The following is a 16,895-nucleotide window of genomic DNA, read 5'->3' on the forward strand; positions in this document are numbered from 1 at the left end:
GAAGAACAGACGATGCAAAAGCTTAGAAATCAACACACAAGCAAGACACAGTAAGACTATATCACTCCTACGCCACCTACCTGCATGACGATTTCTACCTTTCCAATTTGGAATAAATCTCTCATTATTATTTGCCATTTTGTTGATTTCCGTTTTTCATTTCAATCATTTTGAATGAATTCAGGTTCTTTTTTCAATTTTTAATTGCTTCGAAAACAAAGACTTTCTTCTGAGTCATCCTTCATCCACGTTCATGACGTCTATGCACTCAATTTCCGTTTGAATATATATTTCGAAATCATAAAAGACGAGCCAAAGTAAAAAAGCGTTTAAATGAATTTAGTTTTATCAGTCTTCGACTGACGTTGTTGTTCTTGTTTTTTGTTGCGGAGAGGTCATTTCAATTGTCTTTAATTTAAATGTATTTATTTTGCTGTTTTGTTTTTGTTTTTGCTTTCATCATCAACAGTTTATTGGATGAGATGAGGATTTTTGTTGTTGACAATTTTTTTTTTTAAATTGAAACAATGTGAATTGAAATTGTCCGGTAAATTGCTGAATACATTTTAAAGGCATTGCATTTTTTCGATGAGGAGGGGCTTAGAATTACTTAGTTTTCAAAAAAGTGATCATTTAAATTTCGGCAAGAGCGCCAGGACTAGATCGACTACACTTCTTCAAAATAGAAATTACAAAATAAGTTAAATACCTGATTAATCTCTAAGTTCCTTATAGGGATTTTAAATTTGAAAATTTGGATTACCACAGATCCTCTTGTCAAAATTTACAATCAAATATTTTCTTTTGTAATTTTTAACCCCAACATGTCCTCATCGCAGAAAAAAGCTCTCAACCTTTTCTGGAGCCTCATTTCAAAGAAAAATTGAAAAAGAAAGCATTTAGAGAATATCTAAAATCAATTTCATTTTCTAAATTTTGGCTTGACATTTTAAAATATTTTGTTTGCCTTTTTGCACCCTTTATTTTACAACAACAAACACTTTTTGCTTTTGAAACACCGATTATAATAAAATGTTAATCCTAATTTGTTTTTCTTTTCTTATTTTCTTCCCACTCTCTTCGTAACCGAAAATTATACTACCAATCAACCCCAACAACCCAACCATCTGAAAAAAATATCTCAAACCCCCAAACAACCACCAACATGATGATTATTGTTTCCCCCCGCCCCCAACCCAAAACACGTAAACAACCACACACACTTACCATGTAAATGTTGTCGCAATTTTTTCTTTCGGGGATGGACGCTACTAAAGTCTATATGCTTTACTTTCTTCTCCTGCGCATAGATATCCATCGGGCAACAATAACAATGCTCCCGATGCCATTATCATAAGTCGACCGGCTCTACAGCAGCTGACCAATGCCATTAGCGGTGTACGCAAGAGCAGTAGTTTGCCCAATTTACGTGACGACAGTCAAGAGGTAATGATTTTGAGTCAAACTCAGATACATCCTCTACAGCATCAGCAGCAGCTGGAAGTAAAACAACCATTGAATGTCTCACAGGCGATCAGTACCTCCAATATGGAGGCAAATTTGAAATGTCGCAATTTATTGCCCATGTGCCAGATACCCATTACAGCCAATTCCACAGCAGCGTCCATTGATGAGCGGTTAAATGATTTAGCGCAACAGCAGCAGCAGCTGCAGCAACAGTCCAGTGGTTCGCACCATCATCATCATCATCAGCAGCAGAAACACAATAAACATAGGTGTTGTTGTGGTGGTGGCAGCAGCCACAGCAGTGGTGCCGGTACCAGCCATCACTCAACCTCCATGGCCAGTAACAATGGTTCTGCCACCCTAACGTCGCATCACTCGAACAAGGCTCACATTTCAGGTTCTACTTCGTCGGGTTCCTCGAACCCGCCAGCATTCAATCTAGTCAAATTGTTTATCAAACAGAAAAGCACAAATTGTTCTTTGGAAGATCAACCAAGTGCTCACACCTGCATGGATGTGTCCTCGGGCTGTTGGCCATCCAGTGATGCGGCCAACTCAAGCACAAGTTCTTCGCTGGAGCAGCGTTTGCGCAAGAAGAGCATGAATGACTCGGGTAAGGGATCTGCCCTTAGTAGACATGACGAGGAGGAGGTGGCCGATGCCTCGGCTTTAACATTCCAAATGGATGCCTCATCGTCTACACCCAAAAAACAGCAGCAGCAACAACAACAGCGCCGCTCTTCACTGTTCTACGATGAGGAGCCCAGCTCCAGTTCAACGGGTTCATTGACGGCCACAAACTCACCAGCACACCGCAGACGTAGCATGCCTCTGCGCAATCCCGCTCTAAACCACTTGGCCACTCAACATCACAATTCCGGCAACAACAACAACTCCACTGCTAGTCTCCTATCATCGGATAATACCTCGGAACAAATGACCCAAATCCATTTGTCATCGGGTCAAGAAGCCTCATCCTCATCAGCCTCATCATCTGCCAAAGCTGAGCGCAACAAACAGCGCCGAAGTCGCGATGCCTCCCGGCCCATATCGAATGCATCCAGCTCGGAAATGATAACCCGTTCCATGCAAACCTCCTGCGGCAGTCTAAGTACACGTAGCAGCTTAAGTGATCGTTTCCGTTGTGTGCCACCTTCATTTTTGGAAAAACTCAATAATCTGGGTGAGGAGAGACAGGCGCCCATCTATGTGATCTATCCGAATTATGCTCTGCCCGATTTGGGTTTCGTCAAGACCTCAGCCACACCGGATGTCATTTTCTCACCCTTCAACTACAAGAACTCCATTGGCAGCGCCTCATCGTCATGTGCTTCCCTGAAGAAACGTTTCAGCCTCATGGCTGGCAGTGATGAAGATGAAATACTCAAGACAATGGACTACAAGCACATACAAGACTGGCATTCGTTGGTCACCCTGTTGCCGGGTGATTACAGGCGTAGACTAAAACACATTCCACAAGTTGACGGAATTCTCAGCCAGTTGGAGGCTGAATTGGCCCAGAAACCATTGTTCTGTCTAACTCCGCCCGTCAGACGCAATAGACCCCACATTTGCGATTGCAATCAATACTTCCAGCAGCGTGACCAGCAACAAAACACTGGCCACCAGGCCGAGGCAACAGCTGCTGGTGCTTCGTCCAGTTCTGGTTCTAGTCAACAACCCTCGTCGGGCTATCGTGGTTCTTCGACCATGCTCACCGATTCAGAATTCGATGCCAGTTCGGGTAGTGGCGATAATCATCTGAAACAAATGTATGTCTATCAATATGAACAGCAACGCATGGATTCGGGTGTAGAAATGAGTCCAAAGGTGCAATCAACGCCCGTGCCAATGCCCAGAGGCATTTTGCGCAAGAGCTCTTCGGCGGTGAGAAATAAACGTAATTCTATGATAGAGCAAGACAGCAAACAGGCCAAGTTGGAGAAGAGACGTTCTCTGCAAGAACCACCCCATCATTATCACATTGGTTCTGCCGAGGAATTGGCGGAAGTTTTCGAGGAAGAACCAGCCGGTTGTGAACTCTACGCCAGTCCTCAGCCGCGCAGTGAACGTTTGTCACGCAAAGATCTGGATGCCCGTGTGCGGGCTGAGAATTTCCTCTCATCCTTGCCACGCAATGAGCTTAAGTATTATGCCGAGATTGCAGCAATATTAGAGTCTTCCGAACCAGAAATTCAATATGATGCAGCTGCCTTAAAGAAGGAGGTGTCGAGGGCATTGAGTCAACAAAAGAAGGTCTCATTCAACGATAAGGAGGCCCAAGAGCAGAATGCCGCCAATGTAATGCAAATGCAGCCACCAGAGGCAAGACAAAGGTTTTCAACCCCACCCAATTCACCGAATATTTCAATGGCCACAACTGGTGGTGCACCACAAAATCCGGCCGCATTACGTTTGCAAAATAACGCAGCCACAACAACTCAAACAACTGTTGCTGCAGCTCCACGTCGCTGCTCACAACGTGATGAGCAGGAAAAACGTAAATCGGAAAGTAATCGCTTTAAACGTCTCCAGATACAATGGGAACTGATTAGCAAGGATTCGAGTATGCTCAAAGAATTGGCCAATGCGGAACAAACAAAGAGTGGCGGTTCAACGCCCACATCAGCTCAGGCGGCAGCCAATGCCGCTGCTGCTGCGGCAACAGCAGCCACAAAATCACGTATACCTCGTCCTGTGAGCTATCCAGCTGGAAAGTAAGTTGGCAACATGTGTTATATAATATATTTTTGTTAAAATATATACGTTTATATTTGTGTAGTTATTTTGTTAAATTGTAGTATTGTCCGGTAGTTTTGTAAATTGGTTTAAATGTGGAGCCAAAAAAAAAGGAAGTGAAAAATATTGGAAGATCAGACAGTTTCGAAATGTTTTTTAATTTAAATTTTAAATTCAGACAGGACAAATTAGTTTAGGAATCTATGTCGGAGAAGAATTTTTACATTGTTATCTCCCACCTACCAAAGTACCTGTAATTCCTTTTTGATAACATGGCACCACATCTGCATAGTAGGTGTTTAATCGTCTCTACATCTTCTTTATCTTCACATAGTCTGCAGTGTCCATGTCCACTGCAATCCAATTTTGAAGTCAGATATTGGCAGATAGAAGGGAGGCTATTCATCTTCTTGAAATTTCGGGACAGATGACCTTGCATGAGCCTGCACGCCCGGTATCTAGTGACCATACTCTACCAACGTCTTCGATGGGAGAATTTGTAGCAGCTGACTTGTTGGTAGTTTTACAGTCTCATCAATCAGTTTATTGGTGGCTTGAAGGTCTCATCAATCAGTAGATCAATCTGATACTGCACTGACCAGTCAACATGCCTACCACGACTCTTAGATCAGACCTTTTAAGCAATGGAAGGGATCATATTCTTCTTCTCGGAATTTCGGCCAAATGACCGTAGATACCCTGCAACCGTTTTCTAAGTACATCAATCAGCAGATCAATCTGATACTGGACAGGTTGGCCAATATGTCTGCCCCGATTTTTAGATCATAATGCCTTCGACAGCCTGCAACCGGTTTCTAAGTGCTGTCCTCTGCCAGCTTCCTTGATCAAACACTTTTTCAAGCAGTTGGCATGATAGTTTATCGGTTGCTTGATGATGATCACTCAATTAGCTGATCAATGTGATACTGCACTGGTGTCCAGTCAATATTCCTTCGTCGATTCTTAGATCAAAACTGCTAAGCAATAGAAGGTTGCCCGTTCTTCTTCTCGGGATTTTGGTTCAAATGGTCTCAGATATTTTGCAATCGGTTTAGATGTGCCATTTTCTACTAGCTGCTTGCATGAGAGCGTTTTTTAAGTTGCTGACAAAATGGCTTATCGGTGGCTCTCTACTTGGAACTACCTCGACCATCTATTAGGAACTATCTCGACCATCTATTAGGAACTATCTCGACCATCTATTAGGAACTATCTCGATCATTTACTAGGAACTACTTCGATCTAATTCATCTGTCATTTCATTCCTCAATATGTTACTATGGTCCTGGAATCCAACAAATCTTAAAAAGATCACGTATTTTCAGAAGGACTTTTATGAAATCAAGAATAGCATTCGATAAATTGTTACAAGAGCCGTCTGATTACCGACATATATAGTCACTGGTCCTGCTATCGTAAGAGTGATATTTCGTTTACCATTTCAGATACCTTCTTGATTGCAAAAATCGTCGCCTGAAAAACAATACAGCGTTTCAAAATTAGGATACTACAACATGGATAAGACACCAGTTATCCATGTTGGAAACGTCTGTGGCCCGAGTACTTTAAAGGGGGTTTTATTTACCGGTGACCTGTAGAAGTTTTTTCTCCTCCAAAAAATCTAGAAATTATCAAATATTTACAATCGTTTTACAGAAGCTGCCCCTTGATGACCTACATACATTACTTTATTTATGGAGGACATGTCCAAAGTCTTTTTTCTAAAAGAGTTTAATTGAGAATCTATGGTCACAAAAAGCTTTAAACAAATTTTATAAATATTTAAAATATTTTCGATCAAGAGGCTTTCTTCTCAGAATTTTTCAGTGAATCCAATAAAATAAAAAATTTGAAAAAAATAGTACTGAAAATAATAGTATTTATTATTCAATCCTTGTCATTTACGCCTTAAGAATTTACGCCTAAAAGTATGCATTGGTTTTTGATACATTGGATTTTATACTTGTCACTGTAGGAGAAAAGCTTAATAATAAATATAATTATTCATAAATTTTATTATTAATAATAAATTCCAATATTTTTCACTTTAATTTTTTGTGTAACTCATAAAAAAAAAAAACAATATTTTATTATTATTAACTAAAATTTTTTCTTGGTGAATATTTTTGCTAATTTTATTTATTTTTATTTCTTATTATTTTTTCATGTATTTGTCAAAAACAAAAAACAATCTATCTACCCAACGCACCATTTGATCCTCTCCTCCCACGCAACACCACAATATGCCTGCCTGTGTATTCCTGTTATGGGTTTAAAATTTTTGTTTTGGTTTTTATGTATATATAAAAAAACTATCATAAAATATTTTAAAATGTTGGTTTATTACATATTCCCCACGTATATATCTACTCAACTCTACCCTTGAAAACAAAAACAAACATTTGCATGTTGTTGTTTTTTTCTTTCCTGTAAAATATACATCTCTCTGTCAACACATATATACATACATATAAATGTATTCACAACTGTAGAAGAACTGATATGTATAATCATCATACAACAATGACTGATAATAATACAACAACAACTACTCCTCCTACAACAACAACAATTCATAAAAATGTCACTGTAAATACTAAAATACCTAAACCTCCACGTATTTCTCCACAAATTGCTAGAATAACAAATCAAGCGGATGCCACCAAGACAACACGTTCACCATCACGTCTACAGCCACCGAAACGTTATAGCATGACAGCGACACCACCATCGTCAACAAGTGCTGCTGCAGCAACGCTGTCATCACCATTAACACCAACAACGCCCGGTGGCGGCGGTTCAGCGTCCAGGGCCCGTACCCCCAACTCAAGGGTAGCTGTGACGGCTCCAAATACTCCCAAGAAAAGAGTGCAATCACCAAGGTAAGTAGTATGGGAAAATTTTTTGCAAAATTTTTTATGGGTATTAATGTGACAAAAGATTATAACTTTTCTTTCCTGTGCGACAAAATTAACAATTTCCAATATTTACAGAAAAACTCCTGAAGATTATGAAAGTAGAGCTAAAAGTTGAAGACACATTTTCGGCGTTTTGAAAGTTTACAAAACAAGAATCAAAATACCATAATTAACTCATAAAATAAATTTGGTGACTTATATTTCACATAATCCATCTAAAATTATGTTTTGTAGGAGAATTTTGTATTTTCTCACATGAGGTACGGTTTTTACCAGAAAATGTGTTTTTAATATTTTCGAGTTTTTTTTGGCTTTTGGTGAGGATTTAGACTTGAAATATATTCTGAGACTTGTGGTAGAGTTTTTTGAAAAAAAGTTTGTTAAATATATTGACTTCCTGCGATCGCGATTACAGGGAGTTTTTTACCTATTTCTTAAATAGACTTCTTATTGGAAATTGTTTGAGTCAGAATTTTCGATAAAAATAATCATCGTATTGTTATCTAAGGCCATCTGGCCATTAATATCGAGGAGAATAACAGGATCTCTTTTATCACCTAGTAGGTAACATAATAATCGTGGGAGACATACTGATAGGTCACTGCAGTATCAGATATCTCACTAGTTTTCCTATATTATCCAACACCAGAGACATATACTATTTGGTAGGTGCGAGATAGATCCCATAATCATTTACTAGTTTGCCAAAAAGGCTCCCTGGCTAGGTAGAACATCCTGCCATACATACACTTCGCTATATAACTCTTTTTTCTCCTTCTCGCTTCTATATCTCCTGATATCCCCAACATTTTGTATTTCTTCCTGGGATGAACACAGTGGTCCAAAAGTCTCCAAGTGGAGCCGGCAACTGCTTTCTGTGCAACTGCGCATTGTGAAACCAAACCACTTATTGTGGTATAGTCTTCCGATTTTCGGTATTTGAGGATTTGTGCCAAAATGTTATAATTTGTCATTAACGGTTCTCGGTGGATACGATAATTTCTAGCCAAATATATTCGAAGCAGGTCCATGTTTTGTATAGCCCCCATACATGGGAACCAGATTTCCATCCCAATTTTGAACCAAATCAGCTGTAAATTAAGATTTTTGTGCAGGTCCACGTCTTTGTATAGCCCCCATATAACGGCACCTCCCGATATTCGGTATTTTCATGATATTGGCGACATTATTCACCAGAACTTTTTCAAATTTGGTATTTTAAGTTCGTAATGGGTTTTACAGCCTATGACAGAATTTTTTATGTGCAGGTCCACGTTTTGGTATAGCCCCCATATAATGGTACCTCCCTATATTCGGCATTTTGATGATGGCTTATGACAAAAGTTGCCTATGCAGGTCCACGTCTTCGCATAGATCCTAACATAACGGCTACATTCGGTATTGTTATGATTATGACATAATTTTTATTGGATGTTATTATTCGCCCCGAACTTATATTTTTTCTTGTTAAATTACTGAATACGGATGTAATATCTCAACTTTTTACCTGCAGATACTTTTTATAAATTTTTAATGGAACGAATTTGTAATGTACCCAACCAAAAATCTGCTTTTGTTCCATTTATCATGGCTGTAAGGGAATCCCTTATTTAGCAAGAATTGTAGAAGGATCTATTAAAATGTTGAACTACTTTCAAATTGGAAATCTAAATACTGAATTATAACGTTTCCATTTCCTAAATTTTAAATTCATTCTCTATTGTCGCATTTGAATACCTCTTGAAACCCATATTTTAATTGATCATAATTTGCTGCAATTAACATTACCCCTTCTTTTTTCTCTCTCTCTCTCTCTCTTACAGAACTATTCCCCGAGTGCGATAAATCTAAAAGATGATGTATGAAGAAGTAACATGGAAAAGCCTATATGAAAACACATCCCCCTCCTGTGTTGTAATATTTATTTTCCAGTTTACTACGATATCAAGCCTCAGCCTAGCACGAGTTTATAGATTAGACAAATATTTAAAACAAAACAAAACAAAAAGTAACAAAACAAAATGATAGTCTATAAAACAAACTCAACTCTATGAAAAAAACAAAATGCTTATAGACACAAAAGACAACAAGTAATAAGTATTAAAAACAAAAAGTTAAACAAAAGATGGAAATGGAATGCTGTACGAAAAAGAAAATGAAAAGAAATCCAAAAATTGGAAACCTAGAATAAAAAAGCCACCAGAAAAACAAAACAAACACATATTTATAGGCTGCAATGAGACGACATTCATGGTATACACAAAAGAACAGCAACAACAACAATAAGAAAATATTTTGCTAATTTTATTTTTAAAATTATGTAAATTAGTTGAAGAGAAAAACTCCTCCATAACGCTATACAATTCTTTTTTTAGAATAGTTTAGTAACTGGAACAACAAACCAAACAAAAAAAAAAAAAAAAGAATTGCAAAATATTTTTTCTAAAACAATTTTTGATTTTTCTAGAAAATCAATTCTTTTTCTACACAACAACCAATCAAGAACAATACAACAACAACAACACCAGTGATAATCTAATGACAAAACCAATTTTTATTTGATGGAACCACATAGACCCAAAACCCATTTGAGGTAGCTAAAGGCACAGCAAGATGATGGGGAATAGTTTTTGGAAAAAACAACAATGTGAAAAAAGACTTTGTATGGTATTTGAAGAGAGCACGAGAGAGAGCGAGTGGAAATAGAAAACAACCTGGATACTAGCCGTTTAGGAAATGAAATTTAATTGTGTATTTATATATTTTTATTTTTTAAAAATTAAGAACAACTCCTAACCTAAAAATCCTCAAAAAGGAGAAAAAATATCACCCTCCCTCCTCTCCCTACTTTATCATAATACATACAATACAAAACAACCCTCACTTATATATCTATATATTATAATGAGAGAGTAAACATAAAATCCAAGAAAAGCTTTGTAAATGTTTTTTGTTGCAATATATATATTAAAAGAAAAGAAAAAAATAAGAATGAAAAGAAAATCGACATTTAAACAATATAAGAAGAAAAAAAAAAAGGAAGAAGATTTAATATATAAAAACAAATCATACTATATATATATTTAGCATATATTTGTAAAATATTTTCTATATAAACAAAGTCCACCATTGCCCCCCCACAACATACACACAAACACTCTAAACTCCCCAGAAAACAAAAAAAAAGGGAACTGAAATTCCCTTTTGTAAAACAAAAGTAAAAACACATAAAGCTCAAGTCATTCATTTAATAAGTAAAGCAAAGAGTTAGAGTAAAGCAAAGAGAAGAAACAATCTCTCAAATCAAGCAAAACTGAGTATGCAAAGTAAAATACTGAAAAACAAGCAAGTTGATATTACAAAAAAATGAAAATTATCAGAAAAAAAAGAAAAGTGTCATGGAAATGTATCAAATGATTGGAAGGCCTTTTTCTTTCTCCATTACGTTTTGGTTGTTATTTTTTGTTGTTTTAAAGATTTCAAACAATTATCGTTAAGACAATATGATGGTTTATACAAATTTTGTAAATACTTTTCTATATCCACTTTGGGTGTTCTATGAAGGGGAAAACGTTAGGAGACACTAACTGCTTAGGAGGATATATTGGGATTTTATTTTGGAAAGTGATTTTATAAATGAAGCAAAAGATTGGTTTGGTTTAGGGATGTCCAGCTCCATGAATTCGGCAACTGTTTCACATGGAGACATTTGGTCCATTGTGTTCATCCAAGGAAGAAATGAAAATATTGGGAATAGGAGAGACGTAGAGGCGAGAAGGAGTGAAAAGATCGATCTATAAAGAAAAGTGTTATTATTTTAGGAGAGTGTTTTGCCTAGCTAGGAAATGGCTTAGAGAAATTTGTAAATGATGATGGGATCTATGTCTTAAAAGACCATTAGCCTTTTGTGGGATAACATGGAACATGTGCGATCATCTCTACCTTTTCTTTATCTTCACATAGTCTACAGTAGCTAGGAACAATATTGTCATATCTTGAGGTCAAATATCTGATACTGCAGTGACTAGTCAGTATGTCCACCACGATTCTGAGATCAGAACTACTAATTGATAGAAGGGAACTTGTTCTTCTCCTCGAGATTACTGGCCAGATGGCCTTTGATGCCTTGCAACCGGTTTCCAAGTACCATCTTCTACCAGCTTCTTTTATGTGATTTTTTGTGTTGAAGCCGCTAACTTAATAGCTTATTGGTGGTTTTACAGTCTATTCAATCGGTATATCAAGCGTCTGGAATCCGTCTCGAACCCTGGAACCCAACAAATCTTAATGAGTCCACATGAAAAGTTAGTGAGTCCTGTTTCAAGCAATTTAAAAAAAAAAACGATTGTTTCTCAAAATTAAGACTAATATTCGATATTTTAATCTTCCAGAAAAACTGAGTTATATTCCGACTTCTTGTCTGTAGATATATATTTCAGAAATAACCCTTGAAACTAATTGTGATGTGCCCAATTAAACATCTGGGTTTTATAGCAACTATCAGAAACAGCAGGGAACTCCTTTGGTTAGTAAATATTATAGAAGCATCTATAAAAATGTTGGACTATTTCCGAAATTGTAAAAATAATGACTGGGTCAAAATCTAGAGTATACCCTGTCCACTTCGTAAATTTTCCAATAAGGACAGAAATTGGAAAGTAATCACAGATCACATAGCTTGTCCTTTTATAAATCCCAATTGTTCATTCAAATTAACTTTTATGGCATCAATTTTTTTCCTTATCTCAATTTTCACATGCAATACAAAATGTAGTGGTCATCAAGAACTTTCCACCTATAATCAGGGTTATGTAACACGAACTAAATAAGGATTATATCCAATAAAAGGTATCAAGTTAGGATTTCAATGTCTCAAGGTTGCCAATATCACCCACAATTGAAGAAATGTTTTTATTACAAATATCACAGGAACATTAAGGTTTGTTAGTATGACTTTTGGAAGGATTTATGAAAATGTTGAATTTTTTGTCCGAAATTGGAACAATAGTCATTTTCCATTAAGGTATCCTAAAAGAGTTATAACAATCAAGAATAGTACTGTACTCCTTTGGTTAGTGGGAATTATAAAATGATCTGTGACCTTTTATTAAGGCACCTTTTATGGTGTCAATTTCAGATTTTTCTTGATCACAACTTCCATATGCTATAAAACGTTTCGAGAATTATCGGAATATTTTTTAAGCAAGCAGTATGTCAGCAGGGTAATTTTACACAGACCAAAAATGGATTATATTCAATAATAGGCACCAAATTACGTTTTTAATGTTTTTAATTTTTAATGCAATATCCCAACCCATGTGGCTATGTTTTCTAAGAGTGGAGTAGAATAAAGAAAAACAGGTTAGCAATGCCTGCCATCTCAGTTCTTTTCGATTCCATCCATTTGTATATTTTGCAATGCATTAAAATAACAACTTAGACAGAAAATTGGAAAGAATAAGGCCTTCATAAATCAAAAATGAAAAGCAAAAACAACATCCTACACCCAAATAGTTAAACAATTAATGTACTTTTGTTTATTAAGTACAAATGTTTAAATACATTTTTTGGTTTTAATTTGAAAAACGAAAATAAAATAAATTCTTTCCTTTTCTTTAGAAACTTCTTCTTCCTTTTCAAAATATACCCCCTTAATTTATAATAAACAATTAAAATATATTAAAAACAACCAACTTAATTACATTTATTTTGTTATGATTATTTTTTTTTTATTTTAATTTTTGAGTTATTTTATTTTTTTAAAAGAAAATTTAATTTTCTTGTGTGTTTTTTTTTTAATTTAACAATGCATATATATTTTATTTTACGAAATTCTATAATTATTATTATTTTTTTTTCTTAATACACAAAGTGATTACAATTTATTTGCTATAATTATTTTCATACTTCCAATCCCCATCCCCCAAAAAAAAAAAAAATATCCAATCAAAAGTTCTTCCTTTTTTTAAATACCACCTTAGTTAATAATTATGTGTTACAGATCTATCCATTCAACATCTATTACCACCCCTTCCTCCCTCTACCTATGTAAATGTTCATAAGTTGTAATTTTTTAACATTAGTTTATAGTATTTTTTTTTTATTTACCTATCGTTTATATAATTTTCCCTTCTAATTCTACTGCTACTATGGGCTATATTTATCAACGTTTTGCTATCTTAAAATATTATTACAACTCTTATCAATGTATTTTTTTTTCTTTATAATTTTTATTATAATTATTATTAAACAAAACAACAACATCATAATTGTATTGTATTATTAAAACAACAACACCCACAAAAAATATTAAACTAAATAAAGTAAAAAAGAAAATAAATAAAATATTTGCAGAAGAATTTATCATCAAAAACAAAAAAAAAAAATGGAACTCCTCTTGAATATTCATCTACATTTTTCATTTATTCTAAAACTCGATCATTAACAAAACATTATTATAATGATAACAAAATAGCAACAACAACAGCAATTTATATAATTTCCTCAAGCCCTTTGAAAAGCGCAATACAAAACAAATAAAATAAAATACAACAAAACGTAAACCAACTCATTAAAAATGTATAAATACAAAAAAAAAAAAAGAAAGTAACAACAACCCAAACATAAACAATTTTAATTTAATTTAAAACGGAAAAATAAATATTATTATACATATTAAAGAAAATATTAATAAAAATAAATAAAAAAAAGTATTAAGAAAACAAAAAAATGTGTTTTAATTTTTTGAGAAATAAAAATCGTCAATGGAAAAATAAAGCTGAAACGGCGTAACGTTCTGAAGGGTTTGAACCATTTAAATACCCTCTGTTATATGAAAAATAAACCAAAAAAAAAAAAAAAAAATAATAATAAAATGAAAAAAAACTATTTTTGTTATTTAAAGGAGTGTTATTTGTTATTTAGGAGTGTTTCTATGAAGAAATAATTTCTCAAGTCTGTATCGCGAGTCAAATGATGCCTTGAAGCATTAGAGCTATTTTGTCACATTTAAATTGAAACCGATCAATAAAAAAAATACAAAAGATGAACACATAAAACAAAATATTATTGTTTTCAAAATATTGTTAAAAACTCGCATAAAATTCTCCTTAGATATTAGAAGTCATCAACAATCAAAATTTTACCAAATACCAGAAATTCATATATATTAACAAGTAAAGTTCGCTCGGTCCAAAATTTGAATACCCTTAACCATTTGGAACACATATGGAAATTTAAAAAAAAATAATAATAATAAATAATAAAATAAAAAGTAAAATCTTTTTAAAAACTGTAAAACTAAAATCCAACCATTATATTGAGGTCTATTCGAAGACGTGGACCTGCATAAGCATTTTTTGTCATAGGCCATTAAAGTATACAAATACGAAACATGTTCCGGTGAATAATGTCGCTGAAATCAGCAAAATACCGAAAATGGAGAGGTACCGTTATCAGGGGGCTATACTATAAGACCAGGACTTGCATAGAAATTAAAAAAAATTCCGGTGAATAATGTCACTAAAATCATCAAAATACCGAATATAGGGAGGCACTGTTATATGGGAGCTATAACTTTCAATACCAAAAAGTCTACAGACGAAATACAAATTTAAGTACAATTTAATCAACCTATTTCAATTCGTTCGGAATCTAGAGTGATTTCCACATACAGACAGACTACATAGAATTTTATGCTGATCGAAGATATATATATATATATTTTGTGGGGTCTAAAATGTATATTTCGAGGTGCTACAAACTGAATGACAAACTTAATATACCCTCCATACTATAATGGACATTTTAGAGTTCCTTGTGTGAGTTTATGCAAAATACTCCTAAAAACATCATTATAAAAGTATGACGTCAGAGACAAAAATTTTCTTCATCATATTCTAGTATAAGTCGCCAGTAAAAATAAATCTTTATTTCCATTAAATATTACAAAAAATATTTGCACCAAATTTTCCAAAAAAAGAAACCGAAAATATTTCTAATTTTTTAATCAAATTTTTCTCGGTCTTTTTCCAGTTGATGCGTGAAGATTTCAAAAGGAGAAACAAAATTTCACTAAAAATCTCTTCGAAATGTTTTTGAACGCATTTTTCTTAAAAGCTATTGAACCTAAATTTGGTAACCTAGCTAACCTAACCTAGATATATGATATATTCTGAGTTTTTTCGTGATTTTTTTAAAGAAGAATAATTTTGTCTTTGATGGATAACGTAATTGATACGATGTTGGAGTAAGAATTTTGCACAGTCTTTTGTGTGCAGGCAGGTCAAGTTCGATGATGGGCTATTATCGGTCCACGATATCGTATATCCCCCTTATAACGGTACCTCCCGTTATTTGGTATTTTGATGATTATAGCCAATTTTTTCAATGGAATTGTCTGAAAATCAACACAAGGAATTCCTTCTGAGTACTTTATCCCCAGGAAGAGAATTGTCTATATAGGACACGTCTTCGTATAGCCCACATATACGGTACCTCTCAGTTTTCGGTATTTTGATGATATTAGCAACATTATTCACCGGACTTGATTCAAATTTGGTATTTGAAGTTCGTGATGGATACTACAGCCTATGACAGATTTGTGCAGATCCACGTCTTCGTATAGCCCCTATATTACGGTATTTTTCAATGTAGTTTTTTTTTTTTTTTTGAAAAATTTTAAGGTGGTTCAAAATGGTGGGAGGGCATTAAAAGTTCGGCCCGGCCAAACTAAGCTTCTTTAATTGTTAATATTTATGAATTCCTGGTAATTATGTAAGATTTATACTTTTCATGTCTTCTGGGGCCTATAGTAGAATATTATGACAAATAAATTTAAAGCAAGTTTTTAAGTATTTTTTTTAAATATCAAAAAAGGGAGCAATTTCGGTGGCTTGCTTGAAGGTTAAGATTCTTTGAGGGTTAAGACTCGATACACGCGTCTTCAATATCATCTCTACTTTGCCAGAACAATTCACGATTTGTAGCGGATATTTTTCTAGCTGAATTATTCATAAAATTTGTCATTCTTTAAATAAAAACCTTTAAAAGTATTTCATATTTTTGCAAGATAGGATACCCAAAGAACCAATAATATGCTTCATTTTTAAAATGTGTTTTGGACTTTAAAGATATCATTGGAGTATCGTCAATAAAATAAAATGTAATCTTTACTCAATTACATTAACATTTATTTTTTAGGACTTGAAATGTTACCATTAATTATTTTATAAAAATTATTCTTCGGAGTATCCAAAGGGTTAATGAAAATAATTTTATTGTGAATGATACTCTTAGCATTTTCCCACACCATCACAAGCTATTTAACCAAAGGTTTGGTGCTTAGCTAAGTACTAAAATTATTGGGAATGTGTTTTATGGCACAATCAATCTTAGACACATTAGAGTAGTTGTGGCAAATAAGTGCACAAATAGTTGTCCGCTGTGGGTCGAAATTTTTTTAGGCTAATGAAAAACTTTGTTTTTTTTTTTGTGTGAGAACCTTCAATGGATTGGATTGATTTAAACTTTCAAAACGGCAATGCTGGGTTGTCAACGTGGACTTGGGAGATTCCGTTATATAGAGGCTTAATCGAAATACACGGTGAGATAAAAAACTGCAACAAAGTCAAACTCCATAATTTTTACATTTTTTTTTTTAAATTTTACTGAATGAAAGCAAAAAATGTCGGAAATAGCATCAAATTTTAGTAAAAGTTTAGATTTGTTCGAATTGGTCACCTTTGGCACGAATTATAGCCTTCAAACGGC

The 16,895-nt window shown here is 34.3% G+C and overlaps 1 protein-coding gene across 6 annotated transcripts in view; it reads left to right on the top strand.

Moving 5' to 3' along the window:
* The window catches only part of LOC101891590 (homeobox protein 5), a 71,814-nt gene extending 59,104 nt beyond the window's left edge, over window positions 1–12,710 (top strand). For 4 of the 6 annotated variants that reach the window (XM_059118895.1, XM_011294649.3, XM_059118891.1 and 1 more), the window contains 3 exons: window positions 1,278–4,184; window positions 6,699–7,088; window positions 8,948–12,710. In XM_059118895.1, coding sequence (XP_058974878.1) covers window positions 1,278–4,184; window positions 6,699–7,088; window positions 8,948–8,969 — 3,319 coding nt within the window. In that variant the 3' untranslated portion in view covers window positions 8,970–12,710. The remainder of the gene's footprint in view (window positions 1–1,277; window positions 4,185–6,698; window positions 7,089–8,947) is intronic. The other 2 variants (XM_059118892.1, XM_059118893.1) reach the window with 2 other exon arrangements.
* The last annotated feature ends 4,185 nt before the right edge of the window (window positions 12,711–16,895 follow it).

The sequence above is a fragment of the Musca domestica genome, unplaced genomic scaffold, assembly GCF_030504385.1.
Source record: "Musca domestica strain aabys unplaced genomic scaffold, Musca_domestica.polishedcontigs.V.1.1 135, whole genome shotgun sequence".
NCBI classification, from domain to species: domain Eukaryota; kingdom Metazoa; phylum Arthropoda; class Insecta; order Diptera; family Muscidae; genus Musca; species Musca domestica.